The following is a 16,731-nucleotide window of genomic DNA, read 5'->3' as shown; positions in this document are numbered from 1 at the left end:
AGAAGGCTCTTTCCTGTGTGCCTACCAGCCATTTTTATTTTGATGTTATTTCTCACTTTTATTTATCACCTTTCCCTCTAAGGAGCTCAAGACCTAGTTCCCTGTCCCCTGATTCCATCCTCAGAACAACCTAGTGATGTAGGTTAGGCTGAGAGACAGTGGGTGCTGAGTCATTGTTGTTGTTTTTCTGAAAAGGGGGCATTAGGCCAAATAAGATTGGGAACCTCTGCTTTAGTGGAAGAAATTGCTATTAAAGTACTATATCTTCTTCTTCTTCTTCTTTTGTGATCACTTGTAGCTGAGTAAGATTGTCTTCCATAAACATGGTTTTAACAGTGAGTCCGTAAGTGACTGTGGAGGCCAATTCTGGATGCACACGTCCTTCCACAGTGGGGACATTGGTTTCCGGGTGGGAGTTGATGACGGTGTGGATCTGCCAAGCGTGCCTTCCTCTTAGCTCGTTTCTCCCTTGCGTCCTGAGTTTGAGTGTCTTCAAAGCCCATGATACCTTTGGTAAAGGCTGTTCTCCAACTGGAGCGCTCACAGGCCAGTGTTTCCCAGTTATCAGTGCTTATACTACATTTTTAAAGATTTGCCTTGAGACTGTCTTTAAACCTCTTTTGTTGACCACCAGCATTGCACTTTCCATTTTTAAGTTCAGAATAGAGTAGTTGCTTTGGAAGACAATCATCAGGCATCCGCACAACATGACCAGTGAAGATGATGTTGAAGAATCATTGCTTCAGCACTGGTGATCTTTGCTTCTTCCAGTACACTGATATTAGTTTGCCTGTCTTCCCAAGTGATGTGTAAAAAATTTTGGAGTCCCCATTGATGGAATCTTTCGAGGTGTTGGAGATGCCATTTATAAGTGGTCCATGTTTCACAAGCATATAGTAAGGTTGGTAGTACAATAGCTTTGTAAACAAGCATTTTGGTTTCCCGGCGAATGTCCCTGTCCTCAAACACTCTACACTTCAATCGGAAGAAAGCCGCACTCGCAGAACTCAGGCGATGCTGGATTTCGGCATCAATGTTGGCCCTTGTGGAAAGTTAACTGCCTAGGTAGGAGAAGTGATCAACATTTTCCAACGTTACACCATTGAGTTGGATTTGTGGTGCTTCAGAGGGGTTATTTTGTACTTTTTGGTGCAGCAAATGAGTGACGTTGAGTGATAGGCCAAGCTTTTCGTAAGCTTCTGCAAATATATTTAGAATGGTTTGGAGGTCATCCTCTGAGTGTGCGCACACTACGTTGTCATCAGCATACTGAAGCTCTATGGTGGAAGTTACGGTAACCTTACTCTTTGCTTTCAGCCTGCTCAGATATGAGTGCTTTAACTGGGCCTGCGAGCACTCCAATTGGAGAACAGTCTTTACCAAAGGTGTCATGGGCTTTGAAGACACTCAAACTCAAGACTCAAGGAAGAAATGTGTGAAGAGGAAGGCATTCTTAGCAAGTCCACACCATGATCAACTCCCACCCGGAAACCTATGTCCCCACTGTGGAAGGACGTGTGGTTCCAGAATTGGCCTCCACCGTCACTTACGGACTCATTGTTAAAACCGTGTTTATGGAAGACAATCTTACTTGGCTACGAGTGATCGCAGAAGAAGATAGCTATGTAGACTTTCCCATCTCTGGGTATCTTCCTCCCTTCTTTCCTGCAGCACAGTGTTACATGTTGCTAAATTTTAGGAGCTTGGCCTGTTTCCCCCCAACGTATTGTGATGCCATATCCAGGCCAATAGATTTGAAACTGGTACGAACTGCAGTAAGAGAGGGATTAGGCTTCCCCTGTGTCTCAAGCTGTCAGTCTGACACCTTCTGCCATCACTTGGATGCAGCTGAATGGCAGGCGAAATCTAGCATCTTCATAAGGAAACTTGCCAGGCCTAAGAATGTGATTAAAACCCATCCTTTTATTTCCGCAAATCTCTCTGCCTTCCCGCACGCTTGTTTATTTGTTATTGTTCTGTTTTTGAATTATGCACATAAATGGCCCTTCGCACTATTTAAGATTTCCGGGGAACCACGCAACCAATTTTGCTGCAGCACAAGTAATAATCGTAAATCGTGTTGCACACTCGGAACACACATTTGCAAACAAGATACGGAATTTTCGCAATACGTATTTGAAGGAATGCCACACGTCCCCGGAAATCATGTGCGACAGCATGCCCGTGATATCTGATGTTGACTTAGCTGTGCATTAACTTTCAAAACATTCTGTTTGGAGATCTGATTATTGCAGCGTTCAAATTATTCAGATTACTACACAACTAGGTAGCCCTTTTCAGGGAAGTTTTTAATGTATGACATATTAGTGTATTTTTGGTCTTTGTGGAAGCCGCCCAGAGTGGCTGGGGAAACCCAGCCAGATGGGCGGGGTACAAATAATAAATTATTATTATTATTATTATTATTATTATTATTATTATTATTATTGGTGATATTAGGGAAGGGGCGTAGAGAGAGAAGGGAGATAGGGTTAGTGCAGAGATTTTCAACCTTTTTGAGTCCACAGCTCCCTTGACCAACTACATTCTTTCTAGGACACCCCTGTGGGGCTCAGGAACCCAGGTATGGCACCCCTCACCTGCCGAGCTAGCCGCTCCGCACCCTTTTTTCAAACTCGCTCCCTTGTGGAGCGTTCCCCCAGCCTCCTCTCCTCTCCCCTCTCCTTGGGAGTCCTCTGGACAGCCGCTGCAGCCACCCCTGGTCTCTCAATTGCCTCATCTCCTGGCAAGCAGCACCCCTGGCCAGCCCCAGAGGCACATTCGCCTGCGGAGCTTGTAGCCAGGGCTGCTGCAACAAACAACTGTGCAAGACATGAAAGGGCATCAGAGGAGGGAGGGAAAGAGGGGCAGAGACCAGTGTTTCCTGCGGCATCCTTGACCATCATTCAAGGCACCCCAAGGTGCCACGGCACACTGGTTGAAAACCTGTGGGTTAGTGGATTCCATTTAGATTTCCCCCACCCCTTTTGTACAATTTGATTTACTTCCTGATGAAAATGTTCTCAAAGCATCTACCTTTAACAGGGGAGCACATCAGCACATGTTTTCACAAGGGAAGCAGCAAACCCATTGTCAGCTGCAGCTTGAACTGGGAACTTCATGGTTTGAGGCTAGGAGCTAACTGAGAAAATTGCCCAGCACTCCATGTACCCAAGCCCTAGACCCTTTGTCAAGGAGTTTGGCTTTATCCAGCTGCAGCCTTTTATGTTCTTTCATTGGACGGACGCACCATAAATAACCCACCCACCCCATAAACTCACAAATCCAGTGCTCTCTGTACATTCCAGGCCTAGAGGACAAGTGATAGGGCTTCTGGGCAAAGGAAATAATTACAACAAAAAGCATTAGTGGCATTTTCAGCTTCTTTAATACATTCCCAGGGAAGTTGCGGTTGATGGAATGGATGTTGAGCCATTTTAGACATGTGCGGCACTGCTGAGCGACTGAGTCACCCTATTGTTTAGTAAACAATTACCAGCAAAGCACAGTCTGCGTCCCGACTTTCTGTTTACATGAAAGCAGCTACTCCCTATCCTGTGTGGGCTGCAATTTTCATCCCTCTCCATATTTTTTTTAAAAATGCCACCCCTCCCATCTAAATGTTAACCCCTTGATTCCAAGGACCTCTCTGGTTCAGGAGAAAACAAAGGCAGCCAGATAAACACTTTTACACAGCTTAGGTTTTAAGAAAGTGTGTGTGTGTGTGTGTGTGTGTGTGTGTGTGTGTGTGTGTGTGTGTTCCTTTGCTTGCAGTGCAAAACAGTTAAGTGCATTCAGCTCCCATTGATATGGAGCTTCAGTGAATAGTACTGTGTACGTGGCTTGTGCCAATTCTGTTTTTCCAGCATAGCTGTCATTTATAAAATACCAGGTTTGTGTGGAGGGAGGATTTGCATATTGTTGCATGGACTCTTCTTCACTGGACGTTTTTAATCAGAGGTTTGCTGGCCATCTGTCATGGATGTGATTCCTGCATCCATATGGATAGCTGAGATTCCTGCATTGCAGGGGGTTGGTCTAGATGACCCCGGGGGGTCTCTTCCAACTCTACAATTCTAGGATTCTATGAACACTGGAAGGAGAGAGAAGCCCATTTTAGGGCTGATGGGTGAGTTTCGCCCTTTAGTTTTGTGGTGTCTCCGAATGCAGCACTCTCCCTACTGCAAAATGAGGGCGATAATCTACATTATAGGGTTGTTGTTATGGTGAAACTCATCAATATGTGCAAAGCCCTTGTACTGTGGTACCTCGGGTTAAGTACTTCATTCATTCCGGAGGTCCGTTCTTAATCTGAAACTGTTCTTAACCTGAAGCACCACTTTAGCTAATGGGGCCTCCCACTGCTGCCGCGCCGCCGGAGCACGATTTCTGTTCTCATCCTGAAGCAAAGTTCTTAACCTGAAGCACTATTTCTGGGTTAGCGGAGTCTGTAACCTGAAGTGTATGTAACCCAAGGTACCACTGTATAAATAACAAAAGGAGATAAACTCACAACCAGGTATGAATAAGAACCAGATTCAATAGGTCAGTGTCAACTGTGCTTGGGGGCCGCTTGGAGTCTGAAGAAAACATTATTTATTGAACACCGAATGGATCTTCTTTTTCGAACCGATCTGCTAAAAGCTTTGCAGCCGGGCTTTCAAGCCACCCATGTTCCAGCCAAGAGCAGGGACCGGAGAGAACACTTTAAAACTAAGCTGTCATACAATTCCACCCCAAAAGAGGTCTGAAAATAAGGTCGGAATTTGTTTCCCTCTCCCCCTCCCCACTCGCTTCTCTTAAGTCTACTTTTAGCTCCTATGGGTGCCTTTTTCTTTTCTTTCTTTTTTGGATAAGCAAGGGAGAGTTTAAGCGGCTGAAGAAGGAACTGGTTTGTGGTGGGGGTTTTTTTCAATTTTAACTTCAATACAAACAAGAAAAGCGGGTCTGGGGTTGGGGCAGAAACCTCCTGACTGATAAATCTTAGTTGCATTATAAATAATCTTTTGTCTACTTTGGTGGTCCGGGGAGTTTATATAATTGGAAGGTTAAAGCCCTTCTTTGTTGCTATTTCCCTGTTCATTAGAACAGTCGAAAACAATAAAGCGGGGCCACCAGAACGAGGGCTAACAATAACTGAGTCAACATTTGAAAGTCTCACTCTATTTTATCATTTCACGCATGGGTTTTATAGCTCTGTAAACTACATTTAAGCACATCAGAGCTCAGCCTGTTGCAACAACTGATCCTGTTTCTGTTTTATGGCATGTTTTTCTGCACAACAGTCATTGTCAAGGCAATGGCCAGAGATAAGAGGTGGCACAGTCCATAGTGTCATAGGATCATCAAGTTGGAAGGGATCCCTGAGAGTAATCTAGTCCAGCCTCCTGCAATACAGGACTCTCAACTAAAGCATCCATGACAGATGGCCAATGCTGACCTGGTGAGACACGTTGAGTGGTCCCATCCATAGCTTGGTTATGATGTCCAAAAAAGAGAGGAAAACTAGGAACATAGGAAGCTGCCTTATAGTGAGCCAGATCATTGGTCTGCCTAGTTCAGTGTTGTGTATGCTGACTGACAGAAGCTCCCCAGGATTTCAGTCAGGCCCAGAATGCCAGCACCCCAATGGTAACTCACTCATAGTCCTCATGAAAGTGCACCAGCACTTTAGTGTGAATTTATCTCAATACACACATTTTGGGGGTTTTTGTTTTGTTTTTTTTAAAGATATATTGTATTAAATTTCCCCCCCAAAAAAATCCCACATAAACATTCCAGTACACAATAGATTTTTCTTTTCTTTTGTCAACATCCCATCCAATTTTCCATGGTGTTTGTTATCTGTCCACCTTGTTGCTCTCTGTCTTCCCTCTCTTGGATCATAACAATAATACAACAATCTCTCATGCCTTCCTGCTCATGAATTCATCATAATATTTCTTTAAATAGTCCAAAAAAGGCTTCCATTCTTCCATGAAGCATTCATCATACCAATTTTTGGTATGCAATTTCTAATGCAATGCAATTCAGTATGCCGTTTTCACTAGTATATGCATTCTTACATGCAGTTTACCTAAGTGTGAACATTCTTGTACACACCATTTGGCTGGACAACTGCATTGCAAAATTCAGAGAGGTGTGGATTTTGAAGGATGGCTGTGTTTCAGCTTGCACATATTTTTCCTCCAGAAAGTGCAAGGCTGTGTACAAATTCCTAGCTTAAAACACAGCTGGGTCATTCTTTTTTTTAAAAAAAAGGATCAAAGCTGGCTTGAGAGAAAACCCATCAAAATGTAGCATTTCATGAGAAACGACAGGCTAGATATGGATTGTGGATAACATCATGTGTACACCCCTTCCTCAACTAGCATACTGGATGCAGAGTAAACAGGAGTGTGTCCAGAGCCTAAATTTAGTAGGCTTGCCTTTAGAGTGCAAGCTGATTTGAATTTCCCCCCTACCCCTAGTTGCAATGCAGCCTCCTTTGTGCAGACTGGAAGTCAGGCTTCGCCAGACCTCAAGGATTCCCACCTCACCAACCCTCTCCCCACAGTCATCTCAGCTTGGTCTCTCTCTCACACACACTCACACTGCATTTGGCAAAAGGCAGAGAAGAACATGAGGTTGGGGAGCTGTGTCTGAGCCGACACTTTTTGGCACTCTCTGGGCTGGCTTGCAGCCCCACAAGTGTGTGTGTGTGTGTGTGTGTGTGTGTGTGTGTATCATCTGCAAGGCAGCAAATGTGAATGAAATGTATGCCTGCCTTTGGAAGAGGGAGTGGAGATGGCAGGGGAAGGAGCTGAGTACCGTGGATGGAGAGCTGAAATGAAATTTTAACCTTGAATTACGCAGTTAGAGAAGAGCTTTCTGGCAAACAGAGTTCACAGCTCTCTAGGATTTTGCCAGCGCTACCCTGGCCAAGAGAACGTTTCGGTGGAGGAATGCCACTGTCAGCCTTGCATCCACTTGGCCAAACCCAGCTGTAGAGTATTACCGCGCTGGGGGTGTGGGGTAAGGGGTGTGGGGAACTAGGCACTTGAATCTTGAGCCATCACCCAGTTAGGCTGAAGTACTTGTGTGTGCATCCAGCTAATCCTCCTGGAAGAACTAGAGAACGAAAGGCCAATTCAGCGCTATGGCGTCCATGCAGAAGCTGCCGGCAATTGCTCCTGTGAGGCAGGGTTCCACATGGCAGCTGTTTCGCTTGGAAGACACTTTCCATATGGTTCAAGCTAATCGTTTGGAGGCTCTGCTCTCCATTCCTGGAGGCCACCAGGAGTGTGCAGTGCTGCTGTGGGGAATCTCTCAGTGGGGAGGTCAAGCCACATGCTTAGCAGCTGTCAAAAGGAGTGGAAGGTCTTGCTCACATATTCATCCCAGCCATGAGCTCCCATGTGGTGGGAACATGCACCCCCCCCAAGTAATGAAATTGCAAGTGATCTCAGCTGCAAATGCAATTCCCTCAGTTTCCACAATCTTTTCATCCTGGGGACAGGATTGCAGAAATCAAGGAAATCTTGCACACCTAGGGCACACAGAAGGTCAGCGATTCGAATCCCCACGACAGGGTGAGCTCCCGTTGCTCAGTCCCTGCTCCTGCCAACCTAGCAGTTCGAAACCACAAAGTACAAGTAGATAAATAGGTACCACTCTGGCGGGAAGGTAAACAGTGTTTCCGTGCACTGCTCTTGTTCGCCAGAAGCGGCTTAGTCATGCTGGCCACATGACCCGGAAGCTGTACACCGGCTCCCTCGGACAGTAAAGCGAGATGAGCGCCGCAACCCCAGAGTCGTCCGCGACTGGGCCTAACGGTCAGGGGTCCCTTTACCTTTACCAAGGTAGTACATGCTTTCCCATAGCCCCTGCCCTCTTCCCTCTGAAAATCGCCAGATAAGGCCTGGAACTAGGGCTTTTTCCAAAATAGAAATTTCAATATAAATTTGGCAAAGAGGAACACCTCAGGAGTTACGGGGGAAGCCAAAGATGTTTTCAATGGGGGAAAGCCATAGGCAAGTTCTGGAGCCCAGTTAGAGGTTAGAGCATTGCAGGGGAGTGAACTAGATGGTTCTCAGGGCCCCTTCCAATGCTTACGATCTTTTGGAACACCTGGGAGAGAATTCCCCCCTACCTGAAATCCTGAACTTCTGCCTGACAATGCTGAACTCGGTGGATCAATGGCCTGACTCACCCTAAGCCACATTCCGATATTCAACAGGCTCAAGAATCTTCTCGCAGGTGTTCAGCATGTTGGCATTTACACAAATCCATGGGTCCATTCTACATTGGCCACACATGAAATGCACTGCTGGGCCTCAGAGCCTGAACCGTGCCAGTGGGTAGGATCAGAACTGCTTTTGTGTGCTAACATGCAGTGTGAACTAAACCATCTCCCTACAAATAGAGAGCTGCAAATAGCGGCTACAAATAGTGTCAAGGCCTGAGCCACATCGCAAACAGTTAAGAGTTTCTAATAGTTTCGGAAATGGCCATGTTCCAGCCAGCCAGCTATGATTAATGGGTGCATTTTGATGTGCAAACTTGAAACCGTTGTGCTTCCCCCTTTGGAACCGCTAAATGGGTTTTGCAAGATGAAGGTGGGATACCCCTCTATCAGCGAGCTGCGGTTAATTTGTGTGTGGGCAGGGACAGGAAAGAGGATCCTCTTCCTTTGTTGACAGAGTGATGCCATGAACATAAATTGAAATATCCTCCTGGAAACTGCGTAGCCCAGCAGATAGGAGATTGCCACCCACCTCTTTCTTCTTCTAAAGCAAAACAGGTTAGCTACTGCTTTTGTGCTTAATTTTGCCCTGGTTCCATTCATTATATGGCCTTTTTGATTAGCACTATTCCAAAGCCTGCCCTCCAGTTTTCCAAAAGTTTCCCACCACAATTCCTTGTACTTTCCTCATTCACAGGGTACTTAGAGTTTATGAGGGTGCGTGGTGGCTGATCCTGGTGTTTGGGCGTGTTTCTTTCCATTAATGCAGTGTTTCCCAGTGTTTGGGCTTTTGGACTACAGTTCCCATCATCCCTGACCACTGGTCCTGCTAGCTAGGGATGGTGGGTGTTGTAGTCCAAAAAGAGCTGGAGACCCAAGTTTGGGAAACTCTGCATTAATGTTCTCTCCAGTGCTGCACCTTCCCCAGGTGCATGCAATACCTGATTTGACAAGGCCCCATCTGAGGAGCTACTTCCTGATGGGAGAGCTCTGTTGCACTCATGTCCCACTTTTGGGCTTCCCATGGACATCTGGTTGACCACTGGTGGGATAGGATGCTGGGTTAGATGGGCATTGGCATCCAGCAGAGCTCTTCTTACCTACTTTTGCTCCTGGTACGTTTCCAGCAATTCAAAGTTCTGGTGCTCACCTTTAAAGCCCTAAATGTCCTTGGCCCTGTATACCTGAAGGAGCATCTCCACTCCCATCATTCAGCTTGGACACTGAGGTCCAGCTCTGAAGGCCTTTTGGTGGTTCCCTCACTGCGAGACGTGAAGCCACGGGGAACCAGGCAGAGGGCCTTCTCGGTAGTTGTGCATGCCTTGTGAAACGCCCTCCTATCAGATGTCAAGGAGATAAGTATCTATACAACCTTTAGAAGACATCTGAAGGCAGCCCTGTATCAGGAAGTTTTAAATGTTTAAAGGTTCATTGTGTTTTTGTATATGCTGGAAGTTCTGAGCATTTTGGGGGGCAAAGTGTGGTGTAGTGGCTAAGAGCGGTAGTCTCGTAATCTGGGGAACCGGGTTCGCGTCTCCGCTCCTCCACATGCAGCTGCTGGGTGACCTTGGGCCAGTCACACTTCTTTGAAGTCTCTCAGCCCCACTCACCTCACAGAGTGTTTGTTGTGGGGGAGGAAGGGAAAGGAGAATGTTAGCCGCTTTGAGACTCCTGAAGGGGAGTGAAAGGCGGGATATCAAATCCAAACTCTTCTTCTTCTTCTTCTTCAAAGTTGTTGGGATTTTTTGTTGTTGTTTTGGCCAAAAGTAACATCGCCAAAAATGGCACTGCCAACATGGGTTGCCATACGTCCAGATTTTTCTGGACATTTTGCTGATTTACACCTGGACACTGCTTCTGACAACGGTATTCCGTGTATGTCCATAAAATTCCGGACTTATGGCCACCGTACTGGAAGGTGCCCAGAGTAGCTGGTGCAACCCAGTCAGATGGGCGGGATACTATTATTGTTATTATTATTATTAATTATTACATTTCTGTGTTGTTAAAGTGGAGAGTGTGGTCGCATCTGGCTTCTATGCTGAGTGGAGAAGCATCGGGATGACCACTCTTTTACCTTAAAAATAAAAATAAACAAATTCATACTGATTTCTCTAACGGTAACAGGTGACAGGAAAGAAAGGTCCTATTCTGTTAGAGTAGACAATTCTGGGACAGAGATAGCAATATAAATAACCAGTACAAGGCAGCTTCCTAAAACGTTCCAAAAATATTTATACCTTGCTTCAAAAACCCACAAATTAGGCACCAGCCACTAAACTCTAACAGAAAATATTACAATGCAATCCGAACAACATAAATTTGAGGGCCAAAGCAGATGAGACATTAAGCCTAGTTTGTTACATATGAGTGAAGTTTATTACATAGCAAGGGGCCTTTTTGTTTTATTGGGTTGTCACTCTAACTCTGCATCCTGGAAAAGACGATGGTTCCTTCACAGAGTATCTGCATGCAGAAGGTCCCCGGTTCAAAATGGTCAAAGGCCTGGAAACGATGCCTTATGAGGAACGGCTAAGGGAGCTGGGCATGTTTAGCCTGGAGAAGAGGAGGTTAAGGGGTGATATGATAGCCATGTTCAAATATATAAAAGGATGTCACATAGAGGAGGGAGAAAGGTTGTTTTCTGCTGCTCCAGAGAAGCGGACACAGAGTAATGGATCCAAACTACAAGAAAGAAGATTCCACCTAAACATTAGGAAGAACTTCCTGACAGTAAGAGCTGTTTGACAGTGGAATTTGCTGCCAAGGAGTGTGGTGGAGTCTCCTTCTTTGGAGGTCTTTAAGCAGAGGCTTGACAACCATATGTCAGGAGTGCTCTGGTGGTGTTTCCTGCTTGGCAGGGGGTTGGACTCGATGGCCCTTGTGGTCTCTTCCAACTCTATGATTCTATGATTCTATGATTCAGTCCCTCCAAGTGGGGCTGGGAGAGACCTCTGCCTTAAACCATAGCAAGCTGCTACCAATCAGAATCAATATTGCTGAGCTGTATGAGCCAAATGCCTGATTCTGTCTAAGACAGCTTCCTGTGTTCCTACTTGAGAAAGGTGCAGTGGCGTCAGGTCCCAGGTTCAGTCCCTCAGGCAGGGCTGAGAAAGGTTCCTATCAGGGAGCCCTAGAGAGCAGCTGCCAATCAGAGCAGGAACTACTGAGCTGGATGGAGCCATGATCTGACTCGATATAAGCTGGCTTCCTGTTCCCCCACCACCATCCGTCTTGTTGACTAATGCCCATATAAACTACAGTGCCGAACTGAATTCAACAACCCGGAAATGCTGTGGCAATCTTCAGCTTGAGACTCACACGCCGCAAAGCCAAAAGTATTGTTCGTTACTTATGCCTCTTGAAAACTTTCCTGTTCCTTTCACTCAAACACCCTGCTACGTCCCGGCTGAGCTTTCGCTCCCCTCTTTGATTTAAAAACCCTTTTTAATTTATGGATTACCGTGTCCTCTGCTTTAAAAACCGAATACCTTGTTTTGCTCACGAGGGTGTTCTTGCTTTTGTTTTGCTTTGGGTTTTTTCCATCTTCTTCTTTTTCTTCCTTTAGCCGCATTAATTTCGTTCAGTGCATCAGCCGCAGCAGAGATTGGTTAAGTGCGACGGCTGGGCCTCCTCAGCCTTGGAGGCCGCTCTGTTGTTTTATAATTAAAGCTTTTTGCAACTCACTTTTCACCTCCTCTGCCCCGCTGCCAACTCTCGCATGCCATCCCTCTCCCTTTGCTCAGCACCGAGATTGACTGAAGGTTCACTTAAGTCATGGCTCAAAGGGGCATAACGAAAGCATAGCTGACTGTTTTGACATCGCTCGGCTTCAGAGTGACAGCCTCTGAGAATTATCTCAACTTTCCCTTTGATGGCGACTAATTGAATTATTTTATTATACTGCATGTTTTAGTAGTGGGGGGTTAGGGGTCGCCTTGTCGCTGAAACAGAGTCTCCGGTTCCTCCCCCCCCTCCCCCTTATCGCTCCCACGTTCTGCGGAGAGAGGCAAGCAAAAGCCAGGCAGGTTGAACTGTGTGTGGCTTGCGAAAAGGAGGGCTGCCTTTGCTTTGCACATTTCAGTTCTGCAGCACCGCAGCACTCCCGTAACTGGGTGTGGAGGGGGAGGAAAGCAACATTTTCCAGCGGTGATGAATGCAGGTATTGCACTCAGAGAAAGGTGCAGGCCCTGGCTAGCCTCTTCCAAGGCCCCACAGTGGAGGCATCGTTCTCCTCCAAGCCAAGTGCTGGCCACTAATCCTGGCTACACAGTGCTTTCGGCTATAGGATTTGCAGGAGAGCCATGTTTGTAAACACACTGCAGGCGCATTCCCAAGCTCTGAGCATGCCGTGGGGTTTGTGAGGCTCCTCCTTGGTCTTGCTGGGCATAACCCGTTCCCAGAACTAGACTCTGAGCATGGTCTCTGGTATAGGTGAGGAGTGGTGGTTGTGGGGGGGGGAGTGGTTGTGCACAAAGCAAGCCTCCACAACGTGTGAACCACGAAGCATGCCACAGCCATGGAGAGCAGCTGCCCAGGGGTTGCATAAACCATTGGCGTGCTGTATACAAATTTGCAAGTTTTCCTGACCTGTTTTCTTTGAACCCCACTCTGTCTCTTTAGTTGCTGTGTTTAGTTGCTGTGCTGTATTATGGATTCTATGTGTTTCTTTAATATGCATTTTTACCTATCCTTACTGTCATATATATTTCCCTTCCTGGACTCTCACACAGGATCTTTCCTTGTGTAGCAAGTGACACTGTTCTCATCTGTTTCCTATCACCTTTTGCCCTCTGTTTGTTGTCTTGAGGATGATAGTGTTTCTCCACTGCTATTGGGTATATTTTTCCCCTCAGTTCCCCATCCCACCCCTACAACACCCGAGGTGTTGTTCAGACACCATCAAATAGCCAAATCTTTGTTGGCTTCATTGTACCAAATAAAGGAGATTCTGACTGAAGATCAGGAAGAACTTTCTGGTGGTGCAAGATGTCCGACAGTGGAAGGGACTTCCTCAGAAGGTGTTGGACCCTCCTTCACTGAAGGTTTTTTAAGTAGAGGTTGGATGGCCATCTGTCGAGGATTGTTTAACTGTGATTCCTGCATTGCAGGGCGTTGGACTAGATTCCTTCCAACCCTACAGTTCTATGAAATAAGAGGAAAATGTTTCTTGCCTTTAGCCTGGAATGTTCTGGGCGAAACAGTTTTAAGGAAAATGGATGAGAAAGTGATTGTCACAGTGATGAGTGGGGTGAAAATTTCACCTATTTGTAAAGGTACTCCTGAAAAATCATCAGAAGGGATTGTTGCCGTTTACATCCTGTGAACAAGGTAGTCATTTCTGACTCAGAGTTATTTCCTTTGGCTATTTTCTCAGTTGCCTTACTTGCATCTCAGACAAGGACAGGGATAAAAATTAACATCAGGAATGGCCCTGGCATACTTTTAACTTCCTATCAATGTTAGGTTTTACAAGGTTTTTCAGAAGTATCCATCGGGCCCATCAGAAAAATTAGCATCTTAAATTGCCATGTGGGTTGCTAAACTAAACCCACTTTTCAGTGCACTGAATTCCACCAGAAACATTTGAACCGCTTGTGGAACATGCTAGCTGAGCGCTTGCAATGTGTGTCAAACTAATCTGAATTTCACAAGCTTACTCATCCTCGGCTAATAAAGCTGTATTTTAAAATGGGAGGAGTGAATGTTCAAGCCATGATACTTCCAACTCATAAAACCTCCCAAAAATAATTGTGTTATTCTCCCCCCCCCCATCCCTTCGGGCATTCACCCCACTTTCATTTACTTTTCCAACCCAACCATCTTCTTCCTTATTTTCTAACCCTCCTTCTCTGGAGAATCTTGCAAATTACCTATGAACTTTGTGGTTCCATTGCGTGTTAATAAAAAGACTCCTTTGTGCCCTCTCTTCTCTCCCCACCCAGGACAAAACGACACTGGAGAACCTGACTCAACAGTTGGCAGTCAAACAGAATGAAGACGGGAAGTTTAGCCACGCTATGATGGATTTCAACATGAGCGGAGACTCTGATGGTCAGTAGCGGAGCGCCTTGCCTTATTCCCAGCTGTGCCTGTGCATCCACTGCCCGGTGGAGAGAGAGCATTGATCTCCTTGGTACTTAGCGCAGGGCGAGGAGACACCCACTAAACAAAGCTGGCGATGTGCGAGGCTGAAAGTCTGTGGGCGAATTTTTCATGCTGTCATAGTAAACGCCATTGCCAAGGTTTAGACCACGTCTCTGGCTCTGTGAAGATGAGATGAAAGATGCAAACAGAAATAGGTTTCGGAAGAATGAGATCAGTTGCAGAAGTGATCAGTTAGCAGAACCCATTGGCCACAGGACAGGCGCACTCTGGGGCTGTAGAAGCTGTTTGAGTTGCACGGACCTTGTCTGTAGCACTGCAGAGGTGTCCGTGCATGAAAAGACCGTGAACAAGCATTTGTTGGCTTGTTACATCCGATTCATACATGACAGGGCAGGGGGTTAGATGTTCACCAGGGTGGTGAAGTGGTTAGAGTGTTGAAGCTGATTGAACCTCCATTGCTATTCAACCATGGAGCTCACCAGGTGACTTTTTGGCCTGTCAGTCTAACCTACCTCACAAGGGAATTGTGAGGATAAAATAGAGGGGCCATGTACACTGCCATGAGCTCCTTAGCAGGAAAGCCGGGATATATCTTTGTGATGCTGCCAAAAAAAAGGCCCTTCACTGTTAGGAAGCAAAGCACTGCCTAGTCCTTTGGTGGAATCACAAAATCATCAGCAAATAAATAAATAAATTCAGATGGCGTTTCAGAACGGATACCCTCCCCACCCTCATCCCAAGATAAAAGCCTATAGCACTATCCTGCATTATGTGGAGACAGTGTAACCGTGGGTAACATTTCCATGCCCCACCTCTTTTACTCAACTGGCTGGCGATTCTCCGGGAGGAGCAGAAGAATGGGAATGTGTGGGACCTCATTCCACCATGCGCTAAGGAAGCATTCCCTATGTGTTTCTTGGGCAGTTCTTTCCCTGCGGAAAAAGAGAGGAAGGGAAGACTGTGCAAACCGGAGGTGTGTACATTTGGACCTCAGCATTGACTACCATCAACAACTATGTTTAGGTGATTATATGGTGGAGGGAAAGCGCGCAAGTGCCCTTTTCCACCATGCCATAAAGCTGTACAACAAATACATGTCATAACTGAGAAAATGGGAGATGCAGGACTTCATGCTGTAGTGACGAACCCTCCCGAGTACGATTTAAAGCTATGCTTGAGGAGGCAGCTTATTAACAATGAAATATCCTTTGTTCCCTGCCTTTTCTGCCCTCCCACCCCATCGTTTTAGGAAGCGCAGGTGTCTCAGAATCTCGGATTTATCGGGAGTCCAGAGGGCGTGGGAGCAACGAACCCCACATCAAGCGCCCAATGAATGCCTTCATGGTATGGGCAAAAGACGAGCGGAGGAAGATCCTGCAGGCTTTCCCGGATATGCACAACTCCAACATCAGCAAAATACTGGGTAAGGCAATGAAAAACAGGAGCAGCAGTTCTCCAGCAGGGCTCTGATGTTTGGAGTGGGTATAATATCAACTGGACACCCATCTGGTTCCGCAAAAGCCATTCTGTGCTTAACTCAGAACGAGGTGGCAGAATTCTGGACTGCACCATTTCGTAGTGCAGCAAGGTGTCTCCTAAATGAACTGTGGCCAAGATGGCCAAGAGACCATCTTGTCCAAATGTAGCTTGCAGAACGGCCATGACTTTGCACTCAGATCAGTATCTGAGGCTTCTTCCACTTTCAGAAGTGAAGGTGGGCCATTTTGGGTGTTGGATATGGGGTATGGCTTCTTTGGGGTTGTGTTTCTTGTCTTATTAATCTTTGTAGCTCAAGGGTCACCCAACATTTGGGCCAGTAGGCACATCTGGAATTTTGAGGTGGTGTTGTGGGCACCAGCCACAAAATGGCTGCCATGGGGCATGGCATGACACAAAATGGGTGCCATGCATCAGCCACCCCATCAATAGGGGAGGAAATATGCTCCCATCAGCCACTCCTGAGCTCACTCACAAAGAGAAGGTCTTTGCACTTCTTTTATTTAAATGATGGGTGAATGGATGTCCACTCCTGGCATCTAATGAAATGTGGGCATGTTTAAGGGGGCATATTCAGCGTAGGAGAGGCTGAGCCAGTGCAAACAGAACCTGAGGAGAAACAGCAAAAAATCTCTATTGTGCTGAGGTTTTTTGAGGAGACAACTAATGTGTTCTTTCATGAGTGCTGCAGAAGGCACATTGGTGACCCCTGTTGTAGAATTTTATGTGGATTTTACACAACATTTTGATGTTTGTATTATTATTGGGGTTTTCCCCCAACCTGCCTTGGGACCAAAATACAAGATACTGTTATTAGTAATTGAAACGCTTCTGAAAGTTCCTCTGTGAGAAAAGCTCTTTTTAGTAATGAACATGAGAAAGAGGACTTGGCTACACATTTC

General features: G+C 46.1%; 1 protein-coding gene across 11 annotated transcripts in view; it reads left to right on the top strand.

Moving 5' to 3' along the window:
• SOX5 (SRY-box transcription factor 5) overlaps nt 1-16,731 on the top strand; it is a 783,587-nt gene that overhangs the window by 750,042 nt on the left and 16,814 nt on the right. For all 11 annotated transcript variants that reach the window (XM_081209974.1, XM_081209972.1, XM_081209973.1 and 8 more), the window contains 2 exons: nt 14,170-14,278; nt 15,582-15,755. In XM_081209974.1, the coding sequence (XP_081066100.1) occupies nt 14,170-14,278; nt 15,582-15,755 (283 nt within the window). The remainder of the gene's footprint in view (nt 1-14,169; nt 14,279-15,581; nt 15,756-16,731) is intronic.

Source organism: Podarcis bocagei (assembly GCF_964188305.1).
Source record: "Podarcis bocagei genome assembly, chromosome: 10".
Lineage (NCBI taxonomy): Eukaryota > Metazoa > Chordata > Lepidosauria > Squamata > Lacertidae > Podarcis > Podarcis bocagei.
This window is presented reverse-complemented; position numbering and strand designations above follow the sequence as displayed.